Below are 18,326 nucleotides of genomic sequence, written 5' to 3' on the forward strand. Positions count from 1 at the left end.
GTAAATATTGAAAAAGAACAGATAATGATGCTGGAAACACTCAGCAGGTCTGGCACCATCTGTGGAGAGAGAAACAGAGTTAACATTTCAGGTCAATGACCTTTCATCAGAACTGGTAAAAGTTGGAGATGTAACAGGTTTTAAATAAGTGAGGGAGGGAAATGGGGGAGGAGAGGAAAGAACAGGTGGGAAGGCCTATGATAAGGTGAAGGGCTGTGTTTGGGGTCCTGGACTGTGGGAAGGTGTTGCACTTTCTATGCTTACACAGGACGGAGCTGCGGGAAGGTGTCTTGGTGGGAATGGGCCCTTTCGAATGCTGAAAGGGGAGGGGGAGTTGGAAGATGTGGCATCCAAGGCCCCAAACACTCCTTCCAGGCAAAGCATTGATTTACTTGTACATCTTTCAATTTCGTATACTGTATTTGTTGCTCACGATGCGGTCTCCTCTACAATGGGGAGACTAATCGCAGATTGGGAGATTGCTTTGTGGAACTTCTCCATTTGGTCTGCAAGCGTGGCCCTAAGCTTCTAGTCACCTGTTATTTTAATTCCCTGCCCCAGTCCCCCTCTGACCTTGGCCTCCTACACTGTTCCAATGAAGCTCATGGAAGCTTGAGGAAGCTTGAAGGCACATTGCAGCCTTCCAGACTTAACACTGAGCTCAATAATTTCAGATCATAACCACTGCTTCCATTTTATTTAGACAGCAGCTGTTGATAATGAAGTTGCTATTTACACTTACACTTCCTTAAGACCCATTTTGTGTTCTTTTACTTATCCCAATACCATCTCCTTTTGCATTACAACATTAACCCTTTTACCATTTAATCTCGCCTGCCCTTCACGCTATCACAGACCTTCCCTTCTGTTCCTTTCCTCATCTCCTCTCCCGTTCCCAACTCTGAACCTGCTTAAAATCTGTTACATCTCTGACTTTTCTCGGTTCTGTTGAAAAGTCACCAGCCTGAAACATTGGGTGGAATTTTATGCTGGTGGCGAGGTTTCGACATCAGTGGGGAAACAACGCTGAGGTCCCCGGGTCCCCTCTTCTATGGAAGGCCTGCCGAATTTAGTGCCAATCAGACACTTAACTTGACAGCGGCGGGCCTTCCGTATGATTTAGGACCCCGTCTCTGGAAACACCGGCCTTGCAGAGCTGCCAGCCAATCAGAGGCTGGCAGCTACAGCACCACCAGAGAGGCAGTGGCTCCTGCTGTAGCTGCAGCGACCAGACACCAAATGGCACTGGAACCAGGTTTAAGGTAGGTCAGGGTGGGAAGGTGGTCTGGGGGTGGGGTTTACCGGGAGGGGAGAGGGGTCGACAGCAAGGGCAAGACACTAAGTGCCTTTGAAACAGGGCCCTAACCCCCACTCCGCAGCTGGGAAGCAGCCCTAATTACGGGCCTTTTCCTGCCGCACTGGTAATTGTGGCTGCAGCAGGAAGAGGCCCCTAATTAGGGGTTAATTACCCAGTTAAGGGCTCAATTGGATGGGAGGCCATTCACAGGCCTTGCTGGCCCCGGACTAAATTTTGGCGGAGGCGGGATGGTTATGGGGTCGCCACCGCCCCTCCCCCCAGCCCACCACCATCCCACCCAATTTTATGCTCTCCCTGCGTCTAAACCTGCCATTCAGCCCATCAAGCCTGCTCCGTCATTCAATATGATCATGGCTGATCATCCATTTCAATGCCTTTTTCCCCACACTATCCCCATATCTCCTTAAGTCATTTGTATTTAGAAATCTGGAAATCTCTGCTTTAAACATACTCAATGACTGAGCTTCCACAGGCCTCTGGGGTAGACAATTCCAAAGATTCACAACCCCCTGAGTAAAGAAATTTTTCCTCATCTTGGTCCTAAGTGGCCTCCCCCTTATTTTGAAATTGTGTTCCCTGGTTCTAGACTCCCCAACCAGGGGAAACATCTTAGCTGCCCTGTCTATCCCTTTAAGTATTTTGTAGGCTTCAATGAGATCACCTCTCATTCTTCGAAGCTCTAGAGAATACAGGCCCAGTTTCCCCAATCTCTCCTCATAGGACAGTCCTGCCATCCCGGGAACAAGTCTGGTGAACCGTCGTTGCACTCCCTCTATGGCAATAATATCCTTCCTCAGGTAAGGGGACCAAAACTGCACACAGTACTCCAGGTGCAGTCTAACCAAGGTTCTATACAATTGAAGTAAGACTTCACTACTCCTGTACACAAATCCTCTTGCGATAAAGGCTAACATATCATTAGCCTTCCTAATTGCTTGCTGCACCTGCATGTTAGCTTTCAGTGACTTATTGACAAGGGCATCCTGGTCCCTTTGTACATCTACACTTTCTAATCTCTTACCATTTAAAAAATACTCTGCACATTTGTTCCTTCTACCAAAGTGGATAACCTCATGTTTTTCCACATTATATTCCATCTGCCACGTTCTTGCCCACTCACTAAGTCTGTCCAAATCCCCTTGAAGCCACTTTGCATCTTCCTCAAAACACACATTCCCACCTAGTTTTGTGTCATCCGCGAACTTGGAAATACTACATTTGATCCCCACATCCAAATCATTGATATATATTGTGAACAGCTGGGGCCCAAGTACTGATCCTCGCGGTACCCCACTAGTCACAGCCTGCCAATGTGAGAATGACCCATTTATTCTTACTCTTTGCTTTCTGCCCATTAACCAATCCTTAATCCATGCCAGTATATTACCTTCTATCCCTTGTGCTTTAATTTTGCTAATCAACCTCCTGTGGGGGACTTTATCAAAAGCCTTCTGAAAATGCAAGTATACCATGTCCACCGACTCCCCTTTATCAATTCTGTTAGTGACATCCTCGAAAAACTCCAACAGGTTTGTCAAACATGATTTCCCATTCATAAATCCATGTTGACTATGCCCAATCAGATCATTATTATCCAAGTGTCCATTTATCACATCCTTTAGAATAGATTCTAGCATTTTCCCAATGACTGATGCAAGGCTAACAGGTCTGTAATTCCGTGTTTTCTCTCTCCCTCCCTTCTTAAATAGTGGGGTGACATTTGCTACCTTCCAATCTGCAGGAACCGCTCCAGAATCTATAGAATTTTGGAAGATGATCACCAATGTATCCACTATCTCCATAGCTACCTCTTTCAACACTTTGGGATGTAGAATATCAGGTCCTGGGGTCTTATCAACCTTCAGCCCAATTAATTTCTCCAATACAACCTTCTTACTAATACCATGGGGGAGAGCATAAAATTCCACACAATAACTCTGGGCTGACTTTTACGCTGCCCCAGTGGGTTGGATGGTGGCATGGGGGCGAGGGCTACTTAATGGCCACTTAAGAGCCCTCTCCCACCTTCACGGGTATTTTACCTGTGGCGAGCAGGCGTGCTGGGGACGTGAAAGGCTGCCCAGCAATAGTTGCCGGCTTTTCTGCGTGCCGGGGGTGGGGGTGCCATGGCTGTCGGGCACAGGATGCATGATTGAGGGCCACCCCCGCCTCCCAACCCACCGCTGGGACCCAAGGCACCCCCTTCCCCTCAAACAACTACCCTTGCCTCGCTGGGGCTGTAAATCTGAGTTCTTTTTGCCTTCAGTCTGGTTCAGTAAATATACCGAGTCGGATGTGTAGGTAAAATCAATTACTTTATTTGCGCATTTAGCCGGCTGACTTACTCTAATACAACGACACTGACTCCACCCCAGAGTCTGTCGGGTCCACCAGAGTAAGTGAAGTTTGTGATACAGGTACTACTGTTTATACATTAAGATTCATGCTACACCTCCTTGTTTAACCAATCAGTGCGGTACAATTTAAATTTCAACCAAGTGATAACGTGGAGTATATTTGTTACTGAGGTTAACAATACTCTCTATTCTCAATTCTTTTCTTTTGGGCCTCCTTATCTCGAGAGACAATGGATACGCGCCTGGAGGTGGTCAGTGGTTTGTGAAGCAGCGCCTGGAGTGGCTATAAAGGCCAATTCTGGAGTGACAGGCTCTTCCACAGGTGCTGCAGAGAAATTTGTTTGTCGGGGCTGTTGCACAGTTGGCTCTCCCCTTGCGCCTCTGTCTTTTTTCCTGCCAACTACTAAGTCTCTTCGACTCGCCACAATTTAGCCCTGTCTTTATGTCTGCCCGCCAGCTCTGGCAAATGCTGGCAACTGACTCCCACGACTTGTGATCAATGTCACACGATTTCATGTCGCGTTTGCAGACGTCTTTATAGCGGAGACATGGACGGCCGGTGGGTCTGATACCAGTGGCGAGCTCGCTGTACAATGTGTCTTTGGGGATCCTGCCATCTTCCATGCGGCTCACATGGCCAAGCCATCTCAAGCGCCGCTGACTCAGTAGTGTGTATAAGCTGGGGGTGTTGGCCGCTTCAAGGACTTCTGTGTTGGAGATATAGTCCTGCCACCTGATGCCAAGTATTCTCCGAAGGCAGCGAAGATGGAATGAATTGAGACGTCGCTCTTGGCTGGCATACGTTGTCCAGGCCTCGCTGCCGTAGAGCAAGGTACTGAGGACACAGGCCTGATACACTCGGACTTTTGTGTTCCGTGTCAGTGCGCCATTTTCCCACACTCTCTTGGCCAGTCTGGACATAGCAGTGGAAGCCTTACCCATGCGCTTGTTGATTTCTGCATCTAGAGACAGGTTACTGGTGATAGTTGAGCCTAGGTAGGTGAACTCTTGAACCACTTCCAGAGCGTGGTCGCCAATATTGATGGATGGAGCATTTCTGACGTCCTGCCCCATGATGTTCATTTTCTTGAGGCTGATGGTTAGGCCAAATTCATTACAGGCAGCCGCAAACCTGTCGATGAGACTCTGCAGGCACTCTTCAGTGTGAGATGTTAAAGCAGCATCGTCAGCAAAGAGGAGTTCTCTGATGAGGACTTTCCGTACTTTGGACTTCGCTCTTAGACGGGCAAGGTTGAACAACCTGCCCCCTGATCTTGTGTGGAGGAAAATTCCTTCTTCAGAGGATTTGAATGCATGTGAAAGCAGCAGGGAGAAGAAAATCCCAAAAAGTGTGGGTGCGAGAACACAGCCCTGTTTCACACCACTCAGGATAGGAAAGGGCTCTGATGAGGAGCCACCATGTTGAATTGTGCCTTTCATATTGTCATGGAATGAGGTGATGATACTTAGTAACTTTGGTGGACATCCGATCTTTTCTAGTAGTCTGAAGAGACCACGTCTGCTGACGAGGTCAAAGGCTTTGGTGAGATCAATGAAAGCAATGTAGAGGGGCATCTGTTGTTCACGGCATTTCTCCTGTATCTGACGAAGGGAGAACAGCATGTCAATGGTCGATCTCTCTGCACGAAAGCCACACTGTGCCTCAGGGTAGACGCGCTCGGCCAGCTTCTGGAGCCTGTTCAGAGCGACTCGAGCAAAGACTTTCCCCACTATGCTGAGCACGGAGATTCCACGGTAGTTGTTGCAGTCACCGCTGTCACCTTTGTTTTTATAGAGGGTGATGATGTTGGCATCGGGCATGTCCTGGGGTACTGCTCCCTCGTCCCAGCACAGGCATAGCAGTTCATGTAGTGCTGAGAGTATAGCAGGCTTGGCACTCTTGATTATTTCAGGGGTAATGCTGTCCTTCCCAGGGGCTTAACAATACCCTCTATTCTCAATACATACTTGTTATTAACATAATATTGTTTGTATCAGCAAGATTAAAAGAAAACAGACAATCAAGATAATTAGCAAAGGAAGAGGAGTTAGAAACAAGATTCTGGTTTCGATTCCCACAATTGTCATGAATCCTGTGATCCTGTAATCTCTATCAAGTTGCAGCCTGCAGTAACACCAAGGAGTCACACAATCAGGCCATAAAAGAACAGATGTCCTTGCAATTACCAGTGTCGGCTAGTCTTTACAATCTCACACTCTCTGCCTTTACTCTTAACTATTTCATTGTGGTTTCTGCCACTTAAAATCAAAGCTCAGCAAAGCTACTATTCCTAACTTGGCTATATTTCCCATTACGCATAGGGTCATGCCGTTCTGCTCATTTCTACCTTTCCCCCCTTTTATCATTCTATGATAACCTCCTCTCTAATGATCAAGTTGTATATGAATATATATTTACTAGGATTATATGGATCTATCTGCTCAAATAACACTTAAACACTATTATAGAATAAAAATGTTCAGCAACTGCATAATCAGAAGGGTAGGCTGAGCCACCCTCTAACAAGGGGGCGTGTATTAGCCTGGTCGGTATGTTTTTCATTCTAGCTGTTCCCTAGGATTGTCATGTCTGGGTGATAAGAGTGCTGTTGAAGCACAATGTCTGTCTCTCTCTCTCTGTACCAGCTGCAAGGCCAAGTTGACTCTGCAGCCCTGAAGTTATGAAGTCATTTCTGATAAGCTGTCCCTCCCTGCAGCACTGAAGCTAGCTTGTTAGCAGTACATGACTGATTAATTGTTTCATGTTAAATGTTCCCATGTAATTCTGTTCTTAAAAATTCTAAAATCTAAATCCTGTTCTCACAGTCCCCCCTTTGATTCTTCAAAACATTTTAAAAAATCAATCCCTTGATCCCACCTAGGTGCCTTTAATGGTCTTTATTTGTCTAGTAACAGCCTTCAATACCTGGAGTTTCCCAGTCCCTACTGTCCTACTCATCGTTGTCTATTAGGGTTTTCCGTTGTAATTCCATTTCTTTCTCTAGCTCTGCATCGCCGATATTTGGTCTGTGAGTGCGTACCACTAGGATTCTTGGGGCGCCTATTTGTTCCACAGCTGCCTGCATTCGTCCCATGACACATTTGAGAATGGCTATGCCTATAAAGATGCAAACGATCCCCACGATTGCATACATGGCTATGTTTATGATCCAATCTGTCCATCCTCCGTATCCCCAATCTCCCCAGGAGCCAGGGACTTTCATACCGTCTAGTTGGTCCTTAATACGATTTATAGATTCAGTGATATTTACAGTTTGATCCCGAATTCCCATTAGGCATTTCCCTTTCACTATTGCACATGCCCCTCCTTGGCGGGCTAGTAGGTAGTCAAGGGCATACCGGTTTTGCAAGGCAAACAATCTCATCTCAGACAATTCCTCTGTTACCATTTTAAGAGATCTCACTGTTTCATTCCCTAGGATGGTAGGGCCACAGATCAGGTAATTACGGTTGCTAGCAGCTACTCCACCCCCTACACCTCCGATTGTTAACATACTGAGAATTCCCCACCTTGCCAAATGCCCTCTGGTTGGTGCCAAGACTGAGGGCACAGTGGCGCAGTGGTTAGCACTGCAGCCTCACAGCTCCAGGGACCCGGGTTCGATTCCGGGTACTGCCTGTGTGGAGTTTGCAAGTTCTCCCTGTGTCTGCGTGGGTTTTCTCCGGGTGCTCCGGTTTCCTCCCACAAGCCAAAAGACTTGCAGGTTGATAGGTAAATTGTCCATTATAAATTGTCACTAGTATAGGTAGGTGGTAGGGAAATATAGGGATAGGTGGGGATGTTTGTTGGGAATATGGGATTAGTGTAGTATTAGTATAAATGGGTGGTTGATGTGCGGCACAGACTCGGTGGGCCGAAGGGCCTGTTTCAGTGCTGTATCTCGAAACTAAACTAAGGTGTTCGTAGGGGCTTCCCATATATGATCTCTGCGGGAGAGAGTCGAGCTGGTCCTGCTGGCGTAACCCCCGCATTTGGAATAATGCAATGGGGAGCAATTTAAGCCATGTTCGTCCAGTTTCTGCTTTTAATTTAGCCAGTTTGGTCTTCAGAGTCTGATTGCTCCTTTCAACTAGTCCCGCAGCTTGTGGCCTGTACGCACAATGTAACTGCTGGCGTATTCCCAGTTGAAGGCAGAATTCCTTGTTGATCTGACCAATGAAGTGGGGTCCATTGTCAGAACTTAACTGAGCCGGTATCCCGTATCTGAGAATGATTTCTCTCATTAAAACTTTAACTACAGTGGCGGCTTTGTTATCAGTGGTGGGATATGCCTCGATCCACGTACTAAACACATCAATAATAACTAACACATATTTATAACACTGACATTTTTCCAACTCGATGTAATCCATTTGGAGCGTTTCAAAGGGACCGCTGGGCAGGGGGGTTTTCCCCAGCTCACATGGAATTCCTTTGCCGGCGTTCTGCTGCTGGCAAATTAAACATCGATTACTTATGTTTTGAACCAGCATCTGGATGTTGGGGTGCCACCTAGTGGCCAACAGCAAATCGCTGGTCCCTTTGGCTCCACAATGAGTTGCAAAGTGTACACATTCAATAACCCACAAGGCCAGCGCATCAGGCATACAAGTCTGATTCGCTGGCGTGGTCCACAAACAAGATACGGAATCATATTTACAACCCAGTTTTTCCCACAATTGTTTATCAGCTTCAGGAGCGTCCTCCTGTAACCTTATGACGTCTTGAATGGTTGGCATTGGTTTTTTCAGAGGCAGACTTGCTTTTGTCGGAGCGTTTAGTCTGATTCATCATTTTTTTCACAACCACCTCTTGGGTCTGTGAGGCTCTTTTTGCTTCACTGTCTGCGCGCCTATTACCTATGTCGACAGGGGTCTTTCCGCTCGTGTGTGCAGTGCATTTGATCACAGAAATCTGTTTAGGTGGGATAAGGGCTTGTAACAAGTCAGCAACTAGTTTTTGATGGGATATCTGTGTTCCTGCTGAGGTCAAGAATCCTCTGTTTTTCCAGAGTTGTCCGAAATCATGGACGACCCCAAAAGCATATCTGGAATCGATGTAAATATTTATTCGCAAGCCTTCCCCTATTATGCAGGCTCGTATTAAGGCAAACAATTCAGCTTGTTGGGCTGAGTAAGGAACTTGGAAGGCTGCCGACTCTACAACAAGACCGTCCTGGTTAACAATCGCGTATCCTGACAGCCGCTGGCCATCGGGACTGATTGAGGCACTTCTGTCAACATACATAGTTACGTCAGGTTCATTTAATGGAGCATCAGTTAAATCTTCCCTGACTGTGGTGTTTTCCCGAATTAGAGTAAGACAGTCATGACGGGGGGGAGGGGGGGGCTGCTGCTGAGGAAGCATGCAGGATTTATAGTAGTACAATGTTTAAATTGCAATTTAGGATTGTTCAACAGGTATATCTCATATCTATTTTGCCGAGCATTGGTGAGGTGTTGAGTCTGTAACTGACCCAGTAAGGCAGTGACAGAGTGGGAGCTGTACACGGTGATGTCCTGTTGTAGGGTTATGTTGGCGGCAGACTGTAAGCTGTTGTAGATAGCTGTCAGAATCTGAGTGCAGGCAGGGTGTCCTAGGGCCACCGGGTCTAGTTTGGAAGAATAATAAGCCACCGGTCTATGCTTGTCCCCATGTTGCTGAGTCAATACTGCTGTTGAACAACCTTTCAAGATTGTGCAATACAGCTGAAACGGTCTGTCGTACAGGGGTCTTCCTAATGCGGGGGCTTGCAACAAGGCTTGTTTTAACCCTTGGAAGGCTTCCCTTGCCTCCGCAGTAAAAGTGAACTTTCCCTCCTCGCTAGTATAAGGGGTCAGTAGTTTAGTATAGACAGCGATGTTAGGTATCCACTGCCTACAGTAATTTACCATCCTCAACCATTGTCGAACGTCTTTAGCGGTGGTAGGAACAGGGAATTGGCAGATAGGTTCGATTCGACTGGCTTCCAGGCTCCTTTCTCGAGCTGAGAGAAGGACTCCCAGGAACTTGACTTTTGTCTGGGCTATTAGGACCTTAGCCTGGGATACCACATAGCCTAGTGAGGACAGGTGGTTCAACAGCTGTATTACATCGTTCCTGTTTCTGGGTTCGTCAGGACTGGCTATCAATAGGTCGTCTACATATTGTACAAGGGTAGAACCATTTTCGAGGGTCAAAGTTTGGAGCTGGGTCTGTAAACATCTGGAGAATAGCGTCGGTGAATTGACAAACCCCTGTGGCAGCTGGGTCCATGTATATTGTCGTCCATTGTGGGTAAAGGCGAATAGGTACTGGCTTTCTGGTGCTAGCGGAAGGGCGAAGAAGGTGTGCTGCAGGTCAACTATATCGAAAATCTGGGCTTGGGCTGGAATTTGGGCAAGTATATGAGCCGGATTTGGTACCAGGGCGTGTAACGGCTGTACTATTGCATTGACTGAACGTAGGTCTTGTACCAGTCGGTATTGATCTATCTTCCCTGGTTTGGGCACTGCGAGTATAGGCGTGTTACATCTGGACTGGCACGGCACCAAAATACCCTGTTGTAATAATTCATGGATTAGTTTATCTATACAGGGTATTGCCTGAGGTTTCAAGGGGTATTGTCGAATCGAGGGTAACACTGCCTGGTCTTTGACTAACACTTTAATAGGGGCCACGCTTGTAAGTCCAACTTGAGCGGGGTGTTCCGCCCAGACCTGAGGATTTACATATTCCAGTACGTCGCGTCCAATGTTGTGCCTAAGTTTGGTCAGGACCGTTTCCGGGGAGGCAGAGTAACATATGGTGATTCCTTGTGGCAGTGTCTGAGTCGTGGATTTGTTGGAATCCGAATTCTCTACTGCTTTCCTCACCATTAGCCCTAGCTCTTTGGCGTGGTGTGGACTGTTGACCTGGCGCGTCATGTGAGGGGCGATGGAGGCTGGTTGTTGCCATAAGTGTTGTGGAATTTCAACAAGGTCAGCTGTGCCTTCTAATCCTTTGACAGTCGCTATAATCGTGACTGGCCATTCGGTCCCTATCTGTGTGTGATATTTGTCTTCTAATGCTTGATTCCGCCCGGTCTTATCGTAGGCCAAAGTAACATGGTATAATGAGTTTTCTATATGTAATGCCCACCACTGGGGTACGGTGGAGACATAACACTGTCGTTTCGGCCTCCATGACTGCACCGTCACCCACCTCGTCCCCGCATTCTAAGCATAACTGGAACACGCACAATAAGTCCCTGGCCAGTAGGTTGCAGTCTAACCCAGTCGTTATGATGAATTGGTGATTTACTGATTCATTCTCGTATGTTACCCTTACTGGTTTTGACATGGGATATCGGCACATCTGTCCCTGGAAACCGGATAAATTCTGAGTGGCGTTTGATAGTGGTAGCTGGAGGTTTGATTGTACAGAAGACATGGCTGCCCCGGTGTCGATCATAAAGGGGTAATACCAGCCTTCTATTTGCAAGGATATGATGGGATCTTTATCTGACTGGAGACTCTGGACGACCAAATTAGCTAGTCAGTATTGAGGGGGGATGGGGTTATTCTGGGAGAAGTCTGTATATCTTGGTTGCCCTCTTCTTTCTGAGTACCCTCCCCTGCCTGTCTGGTATCTACCTCTTCCCCTCTGTCTTCTGTAGGGACACTCCTTAAACCAATGGTTCATGTTGCCACAATTAAAACAAGCATTATTTCCTCTATTCCCTGGTCCTCTTGCTACCCCTCTTCCTCTGTCTCCCGACCATTGTCCTTGAAAGGGGGGTGGTAGTTTTAAGGCTGGTGGTGCATATGGTGGGCAACACAGTGGAACAGTAGGCCCATTCGGGTGAGTCTGATATCCCCCCTCGTATTGATCCACCCATCCTAGGTCGCAGTATTGCGGTTCAATTTGGTATCCCATAGCTTCTGTATTTGTTTGAGGTTTTGGGTCGTTTTTCTTCATTACATATTCAGCCTTAACTTTGGTTGTCGGACCCTCCCCCTGGCTCCTTTCCTCTTTCCAATAATACTTCACTGCCCACGCCATTTGTATTGGATCATTGTCTGCCCAGTTCATATTGTTACATTTGATTGCAGTGGTTACCGGGCCGGGTAAACAATTCATCAACATGGCGCAATACTGAGGTGAGTTTTGGCCATTCTGATATGCGTTGTCCCCTGATAGTGAGCGGTAAGTTTCGTTGAACCTTTCCAAGAATTCTTCAGGCTCCTCTGTCTTTTTGGGCTTGGTGTCCAGTATAGCTGATATGTTTATGGGTTTACGGAACGTGGTATTTAAAGCATCTAAAATAGCAGTCTGTCTTCCCTCATCTTGGGCATGGGCGTTTTGGAGTGCTGCATGATCCTGGTGGCGTAAGTGGACAAGATACCGTCGGTATTCGGCCGGGGTCAAAACTTGCTGAACTAGAGCCCAGAGGTCCCTGGAATCTGCCTGATAAACTGAGATAGTTGTCCTCAGAAAGTCTACAAAGGCAGCAGGGGATTTCTTCCGATCCGGGATCGCGGCTAGGATAGCCATCATCTCGTTAGGTTTCCACGGGAAGTATACGTCTATAGTAGGGTTTTGGGCGGCCTTGGCAGTGTCAGGATTAGGCATTTTCCGATCGGGCAATTGTCTTGGTGTCTTCGCATTTGGGGCCGGAGGGGGGTCATCGAATGGGGAAGGGGGGTCATCGAATGGGGAAGGGGGCTCCGTTTGAAAGGAATACTCCCCATCAGTGCTATCAGAATCGTCGGATTCAGATATGAGAAGTTCCGGATCCCTATCACTATCGCTCTCCTTTTTTATAGGTACTTGGAACTTTTGTCTTGATTTGTTTGGTTTGGAAGGGCAAGGCCTTTGGTACAGTTGTTTCTTCATGTCTTTCTTTTCTTTTAGTTTTGTTTTTGACCTGGTTCTCCAACTGACTGGGGACGTATAGCGTTGAGAACAGAGTTTCTTCTTATTCCCAGCAGGGGGCGTTGTAGTCGAATTGTTTGTCGAGGTATTTGGTGTATGGGGAATAGGTAAGGATTGTTGTCCTGTAGAAGGTAAGGGGACTGGGGTGTCAGGCAAAGTCTCAATGGCTTGGGTTTGGGGAAGGGCGGCTGCGTATATACTCTGATATTTGGGGGGAAGGAGGGGGGCTGTCGGGGCTGGTGGCGGTGCTTTAGGTATAGTCCAATTTTCTAACTCATCGTCTCCCTCTGTCAACGCAAGGCCAACCATGGAACTACGTAGTCCACTTTTATCAGTTGTCTCTATTTCTTTTTGTTTCCTTTTTCTATGCGCGCACTCTTTTTTTAGAATTTCTAAAGTCTTTTGGTTTCCCCCTTCACTAATTGGAATTCCTAATTTAAGGGCGTTTTCTTGCCAACTTGATAGGAGGGTTCTATCTTTTTCCTCCTGACAATATTGTCTCCATAATCCAATTAATTCTTTGGCCCTATTGCCTTTATTTTGTTTCCAGATTTGTTCTTGGGTTTTTTTAGTCACTTCCAAATCTTTAGTCCCCCCTAAGGGCCATTGGTTCCCTAATTTCTTATTTAAGGCTGCTGATAATTGTCTGAAGTCTTTCCCTTTATCCGGATATTTATCACACAGTACTTGTAATGGACAGGATGGATCACTTGTATTATCTAAACAGTTTCCCATATTCACAACTATAATCACAACTACTATTACAAACTATTATCACAAACTATTCTTGAACTGCGTTGTTCACCCCTACAGTTCAAGAGTTAAAATTACTTACAAATTATTAGTCAAACAGTTAAGATTACTTACAAATTACTGTCTGAACCTTAAATAAACCCTCAGTCATTCTAAAACAACCTGCTTAAGCCTTCAGTCGCGACCAACTTTAACTTTAACCTCAGTTCCCATCAGCCGTAGTCTAAACTAACCGACTGAACCTGACCTAAATAAAATTTTAACTTCGCTACCCTCAGTCGTACCTACACCGACTGATCCTTGTCTTTCTAATCCGCCAGACTGATCGTTGATCTCATCCAGACGATCTTACCTGACCATAAGCGAGTGATCAAACTTTTATCAGACTACGAGACAGGGGAAAACTGACGTGGTCACACATCAACTACTCACGTCGGGGGCCCATTTCCTCTCTCTCCGTCCAAGACTAGTCCGATTCTGATTTCGCTGATGATCGGCGGTCGTCTGTTGAGATCCCACTTCTGACACCAAAATGTAAATCTGAGTTCTTTTTGCCTTCAGTCTGGTTCAGTAAATATACCGAGTCGGATGTGTAGGTAAAATCAATTACTTTATTTGCGCATTTAGCCGGCTGACTTACTCTAATACAACGACACTGACTCCACCCCAGAGTCTGTCGGGTCCACCAGAGTAAGTGAAGTTTGTGTTATAGGTACTACTGTTTATACATTAAGATTCATGCTACACCTCCTTGTTTAACCAATCAGTGCGGTACAATTTAAATTTCAACCAAGTGATAACGTGGAGTATATTTGTTACTGAGGTTAACAATACCCTCTATTCTCAATACATACTTGTTATTAACATAATATTGTTTTGTATCAGCAAGATTAAAAGAAAACAGACAATCAAGATAATTAACAAAGGAAGAGGAGTTAGAAACAAAATTCTGGTTTCGATTCCCACAATTGTCATGAGTCCTGTGATCCTGTAATCTCTATCAAGTTGCAGCCTGCAGTAACACCAAGCAGTAGTCGCATACATTGATAGGAGGGGCCCTATATTCCTTATCATCACTCACACAGGGATGGACAGCATGTTTCACAGGAGTCCATTTGTTTCAAACCACAGGGAGTCACACAATCAGGCCATAAAAGAACAGATGTCCTTGCAATTACCAGTGTCGGCTAGTCTTTACAATCTCACACTCCCTGCCTTTGTTTTTAACTATTTCATTGTGGTTTCTGCCACTTAAAATCAAAGCTCAGCAAAGCTACTATTCCTAACTTGGCTATATTTCCCATTACGCATAGGGTCATGCCGTTCTGCTCATTTCTACAGGGCCAGCCCGATTCCCTCGGCGAGGCATTGAAAACCTACCGTGGATCTTGGCTCCATGGCATCCTCCTCGGTCAGCTGGGCTGCAATCCCAGCAGTGACCACCACTCCCAGTAGCGCTGCTGGGACTAAAAGCTGCTGGCCCGCTGATTGGCTGGCAGCTCACTGAGGCGGGACCTCCTCCCTCAAGGGTGGGAGTCCCGCCTCGGAACAATTAAAGCCCGGGGACGCGTAAAATGTGGGTCGGATACCCGGGATAGGCGTAAGCGGGACCGCCACTGACTTTTATGTCAGTGGTGAAGTCCCGTCCGCCTAAAATAAATCCAGCCCTCTGTTTCTCTCTCCACAGATGCTGCCTGACCTGCTGAGTATTTCCAGCATTCTCTGTTTTTATATCAGACTTCCAGCATCTGCAGTATTTTGCTTTTGCACCAGATAATCTGTCTTTTTTAGTGATGTTGGTTGTGGAATAAATATTGGCCCCAGGATACTGGGGATAACACCCCTTGTTCTCCTTCAAAACACTGCCATGGGATCTTTTACATCCACATGAGAGGGTAGATGTTGGTTTAACATCTCATCTACTCCCTCAGTACTGCACTGGCTCCTTGATAAACGTTGAGCAGATTCTTTCCACAGAACGTTGTCTAGGTTTGCGGAGCTCATTGTCACAGTTATCTGTGTAACCAGGTGAAAAAGGTAATGAACAGGATCTACCATCAGAACCACCGGATCCATGAGAAGACCGTGCGGACATCTGCAGCAGACATTATCTTTAACCACGACCCCTCGTACATGGAAGTTAAAAATGTCCTCCTTTCCATTGGCGAGTTACCTACTGAAATGAGCAAGTACTTGCTCTCCAAGATTCAGGATATTCTGCGATTTAAACTTCCGGGCAGGTAAATGGGTTTGTTTTTCATTTGTAAATTCTGTTTTAACATAACACAGATTGAAGGGAATTGGCAAAAAAAAGTCCTGAGGGCAGATGAGCAGAAATGTTTTTTGCGCAGCGAGTTGCTGTGATCTGGAACGTGCTGCCTGAAAGGGCGGTGGAAGCAGATTCAATAGTAACTTTCAAAAGGGAATTGGATACACAGTTAAAAAGGAAATGTTTGCAGCGTGCTGGGAAAAGAGGGAGTGGGGTTAATTGAATTGGACTTTCAAAGTGCCAGTACAGACAAGATGGGCCAAACGGCCTCCTTTTGTGCTGTATCATTACTCCCATGTGAAGCGCCTTGAGCTGTTTTACGGTGCTATATAAATGGGATGGCCATCTCTCCCTTCCCTCGGGCCCCAAAAAATGTACCTTTGTCAAGCCGCAGCACAGTCTGAGGTCTAACATTAAGGTTTCTGGCACATCATCAAGACACTTTGTCCCTTTAAATTGCCCCGCCCTCCTCCTGGTGCCGCAGTGGGTGTCCCATCTCATCATCCTTCCCTGGCATTTGTGGGCTCCTTGTTGGTGGAGTTGACATCAGTATCCTGCCCCACATAGTAATTCAACCCCAAGGGAGGAAATTGGGCTGGGGTCATGGTGGGGTCAAGGCAGTGAGTGGAATACCTGCCCTGACCCTCCTTCAGCGCATCCAATTATCTTCCTGTAGAGGATCGGAGGTTTAATAAGTACACAGTTTTCCTTTAAGTCTTTTGTGATTTATTTTTGTTTTTAGAAAGTATACCTAATTCTGGCAACCTCTTTAGACCTGGTGATTGGTTGCCATGCAAAGATTACATGTTCCTAACCGTATCTGCTCCATCCTTTGCAGCGAAATGGTGTGGAAGGTTCTGAAGGACACCGTCGTTCACAACTATGATCGTTTCTCCAAGATTGGATCCTCATCGGCCTACTCAGGATACATGAAACGTATGATAACAACAACATTTAGATAGCACCGATACCACATCCCAAAGCGCTTCACAGGAACATTATCAAACAAATTTTGGCACCGAGCCATATAAGGAGATATTAGGACATGTGACCAGAAGTTTGGTCAAAGAAGTAGGTTTTAAGGAGTGACTTATAGGAGAACAGAGGAACATTAGAACTGCTGGAGGCCATTCAGCCCCTCGAGCCTGTTCTGCCATTCAATGGGATCATGGCTGATCTGTGACCTTACTCCATATACCCACCTTTCCCCAGATCCCGCAAAGCTTTTGGTTAACAAAAATCAATCTCAGATTTAACATTAATAATTGATCTAAAGTCAATTCCCATTTGTGGAACCGAGTTCCAAATTTCTACCACCCTTTATGTGAAGCAGTAATCCCTAGTTTCACTCCTGAAAAGCCTCGTTCTAATTTTTAGACTATGGCTGGAATTTTACAGCCCCCCAGTGAGTGCGCAGGTGGCGACGGGGTGGGGGGGGGGCCATAAAATTGAGTGGGAGGCGGAGGGGCCACTCCCGATGACTTCCCGCCCCCGCTGCTATCTTACACGGGCGGCGGCGGCAGCGAGAAACGACTGGCTCACCCCCGGCCAATCAAGGCTCTTAAGCAGCCAATTAACTTCCAATTAAGGACTTCCTCCTGCCGCCGCTAGTATTTTACCCTCGGCGGCTAGACAGCAAAGACACATTAGAGATTAGCGTGTAAAATTAAAGCGCACGGGATTGGGGGTAATGTACTGCGATGGATAGAAAATTGGTTGGCAGACAGGAAATAAAGAGTAGGGATAAATGGGTCTTTGTCCGAATGGCAGGCAGTGACTAGTGGGGTACCACAGGGATCGGTGCTAGGACCCCAGCTATTCACAATATATATTAATGATTTAGATGAGGGAACTAAATGTAATATCTCCAAATTTGCAGATTACACAAAACTGGGTGGGAGGGTGAGTTGTGAGGAGGATGCAGAGAGGCTTCAGGGTGATTTGGACAGGTTGAGTGAGTGGGCAAATGCATGGCAGATGCAGTATAATGTGGATAAATGTGAGGTTATCCACTTTGGTAGCAAAAACAGGAAGGCAGATTATTATCTGAACGGCGATAAACGGAGAGAGGGGAATAGGCAGCAAGACCTGGGTGTTCTCGTACACCAGTCGCTGAAGGTAAGCATGCAGGTACAACAGGCGGTAAAAAAGGCAAATGGTATGTTGGCCTTCATAGCGAGAGGATTTGAGTACAGAAGCAGGGATGTCTTGCTGCAATTATACAGGGCCTTGGTGAGGCCACACCTGGAATATTGTGTGCAGTTTTGGTCTCCTTATCTGAGGAAGGATGTCCTTATCTGAGGAAGGATGCTATAGAGGGAGTGCAGTGAAGGTTTACCAGACTGATTCCTGGGATGGCGGGACTGACGTATGAGGAGAGATTGAGTCGGTTAGGATTATATTGTTCAGAAGAGTGAGGGGGGATCTCATAGAAACCTATAAAATTCTAACAGGACTTGACAGGGTAGATGCAGGAAGGATGTTCCCGATGGTGGGGGAGTCCAGAACCAGGGGTCATAGTCTAAGGATATGGGGTAAACCTTTCAGGACTGAGATGAGGAGAAATTTCTTCACCCAGAGAGTGGTGAGCCTGTGGAATTCACTACCACAGAAAGCAGTTGAGGCCAAAACATTGAATGTTTTCAAAAAGGAATTAGATATAGCTCTTGGGGCGAAAGGGATCAAAGGGTATGGGGCGAAAGCCGGAACAGGTTACTTAGTTGGATGATCAGC

The 18,326-nt window shown here is 46.5% G+C and overlaps 1 protein-coding gene across 1 annotated transcript in view; it reads left to right on the forward strand.

Annotated features, from left to right (window-relative positions):
- The window catches only part of mttp (microsomal triglyceride transfer protein), a 71,022-nt gene that overhangs the window by 34,013 nt on the left and 18,683 nt on the right, over positions 1–18,326 (forward strand). Inside the window, exons 12-13 of the mRNA XM_068026184.1 lie at positions 15,353–15,564; positions 16,432–16,529. Of these exons, the coding sequence (XP_067882285.1) occupies positions 15,353–15,564; positions 16,432–16,529 (310 nt within the window). The remainder of the gene's footprint in view (positions 1–15,352; positions 15,565–16,431; positions 16,530–18,326) is intronic.

Source organism: Heterodontus francisci, chromosome 1 (assembly GCF_036365525.1).
Source record: "Heterodontus francisci isolate sHetFra1 chromosome 1, sHetFra1.hap1, whole genome shotgun sequence".
In the NCBI taxonomy this organism is placed as follows: Eukaryota; Metazoa; Chordata; class Chondrichthyes; order Heterodontiformes; family Heterodontidae; genus Heterodontus; species Heterodontus francisci.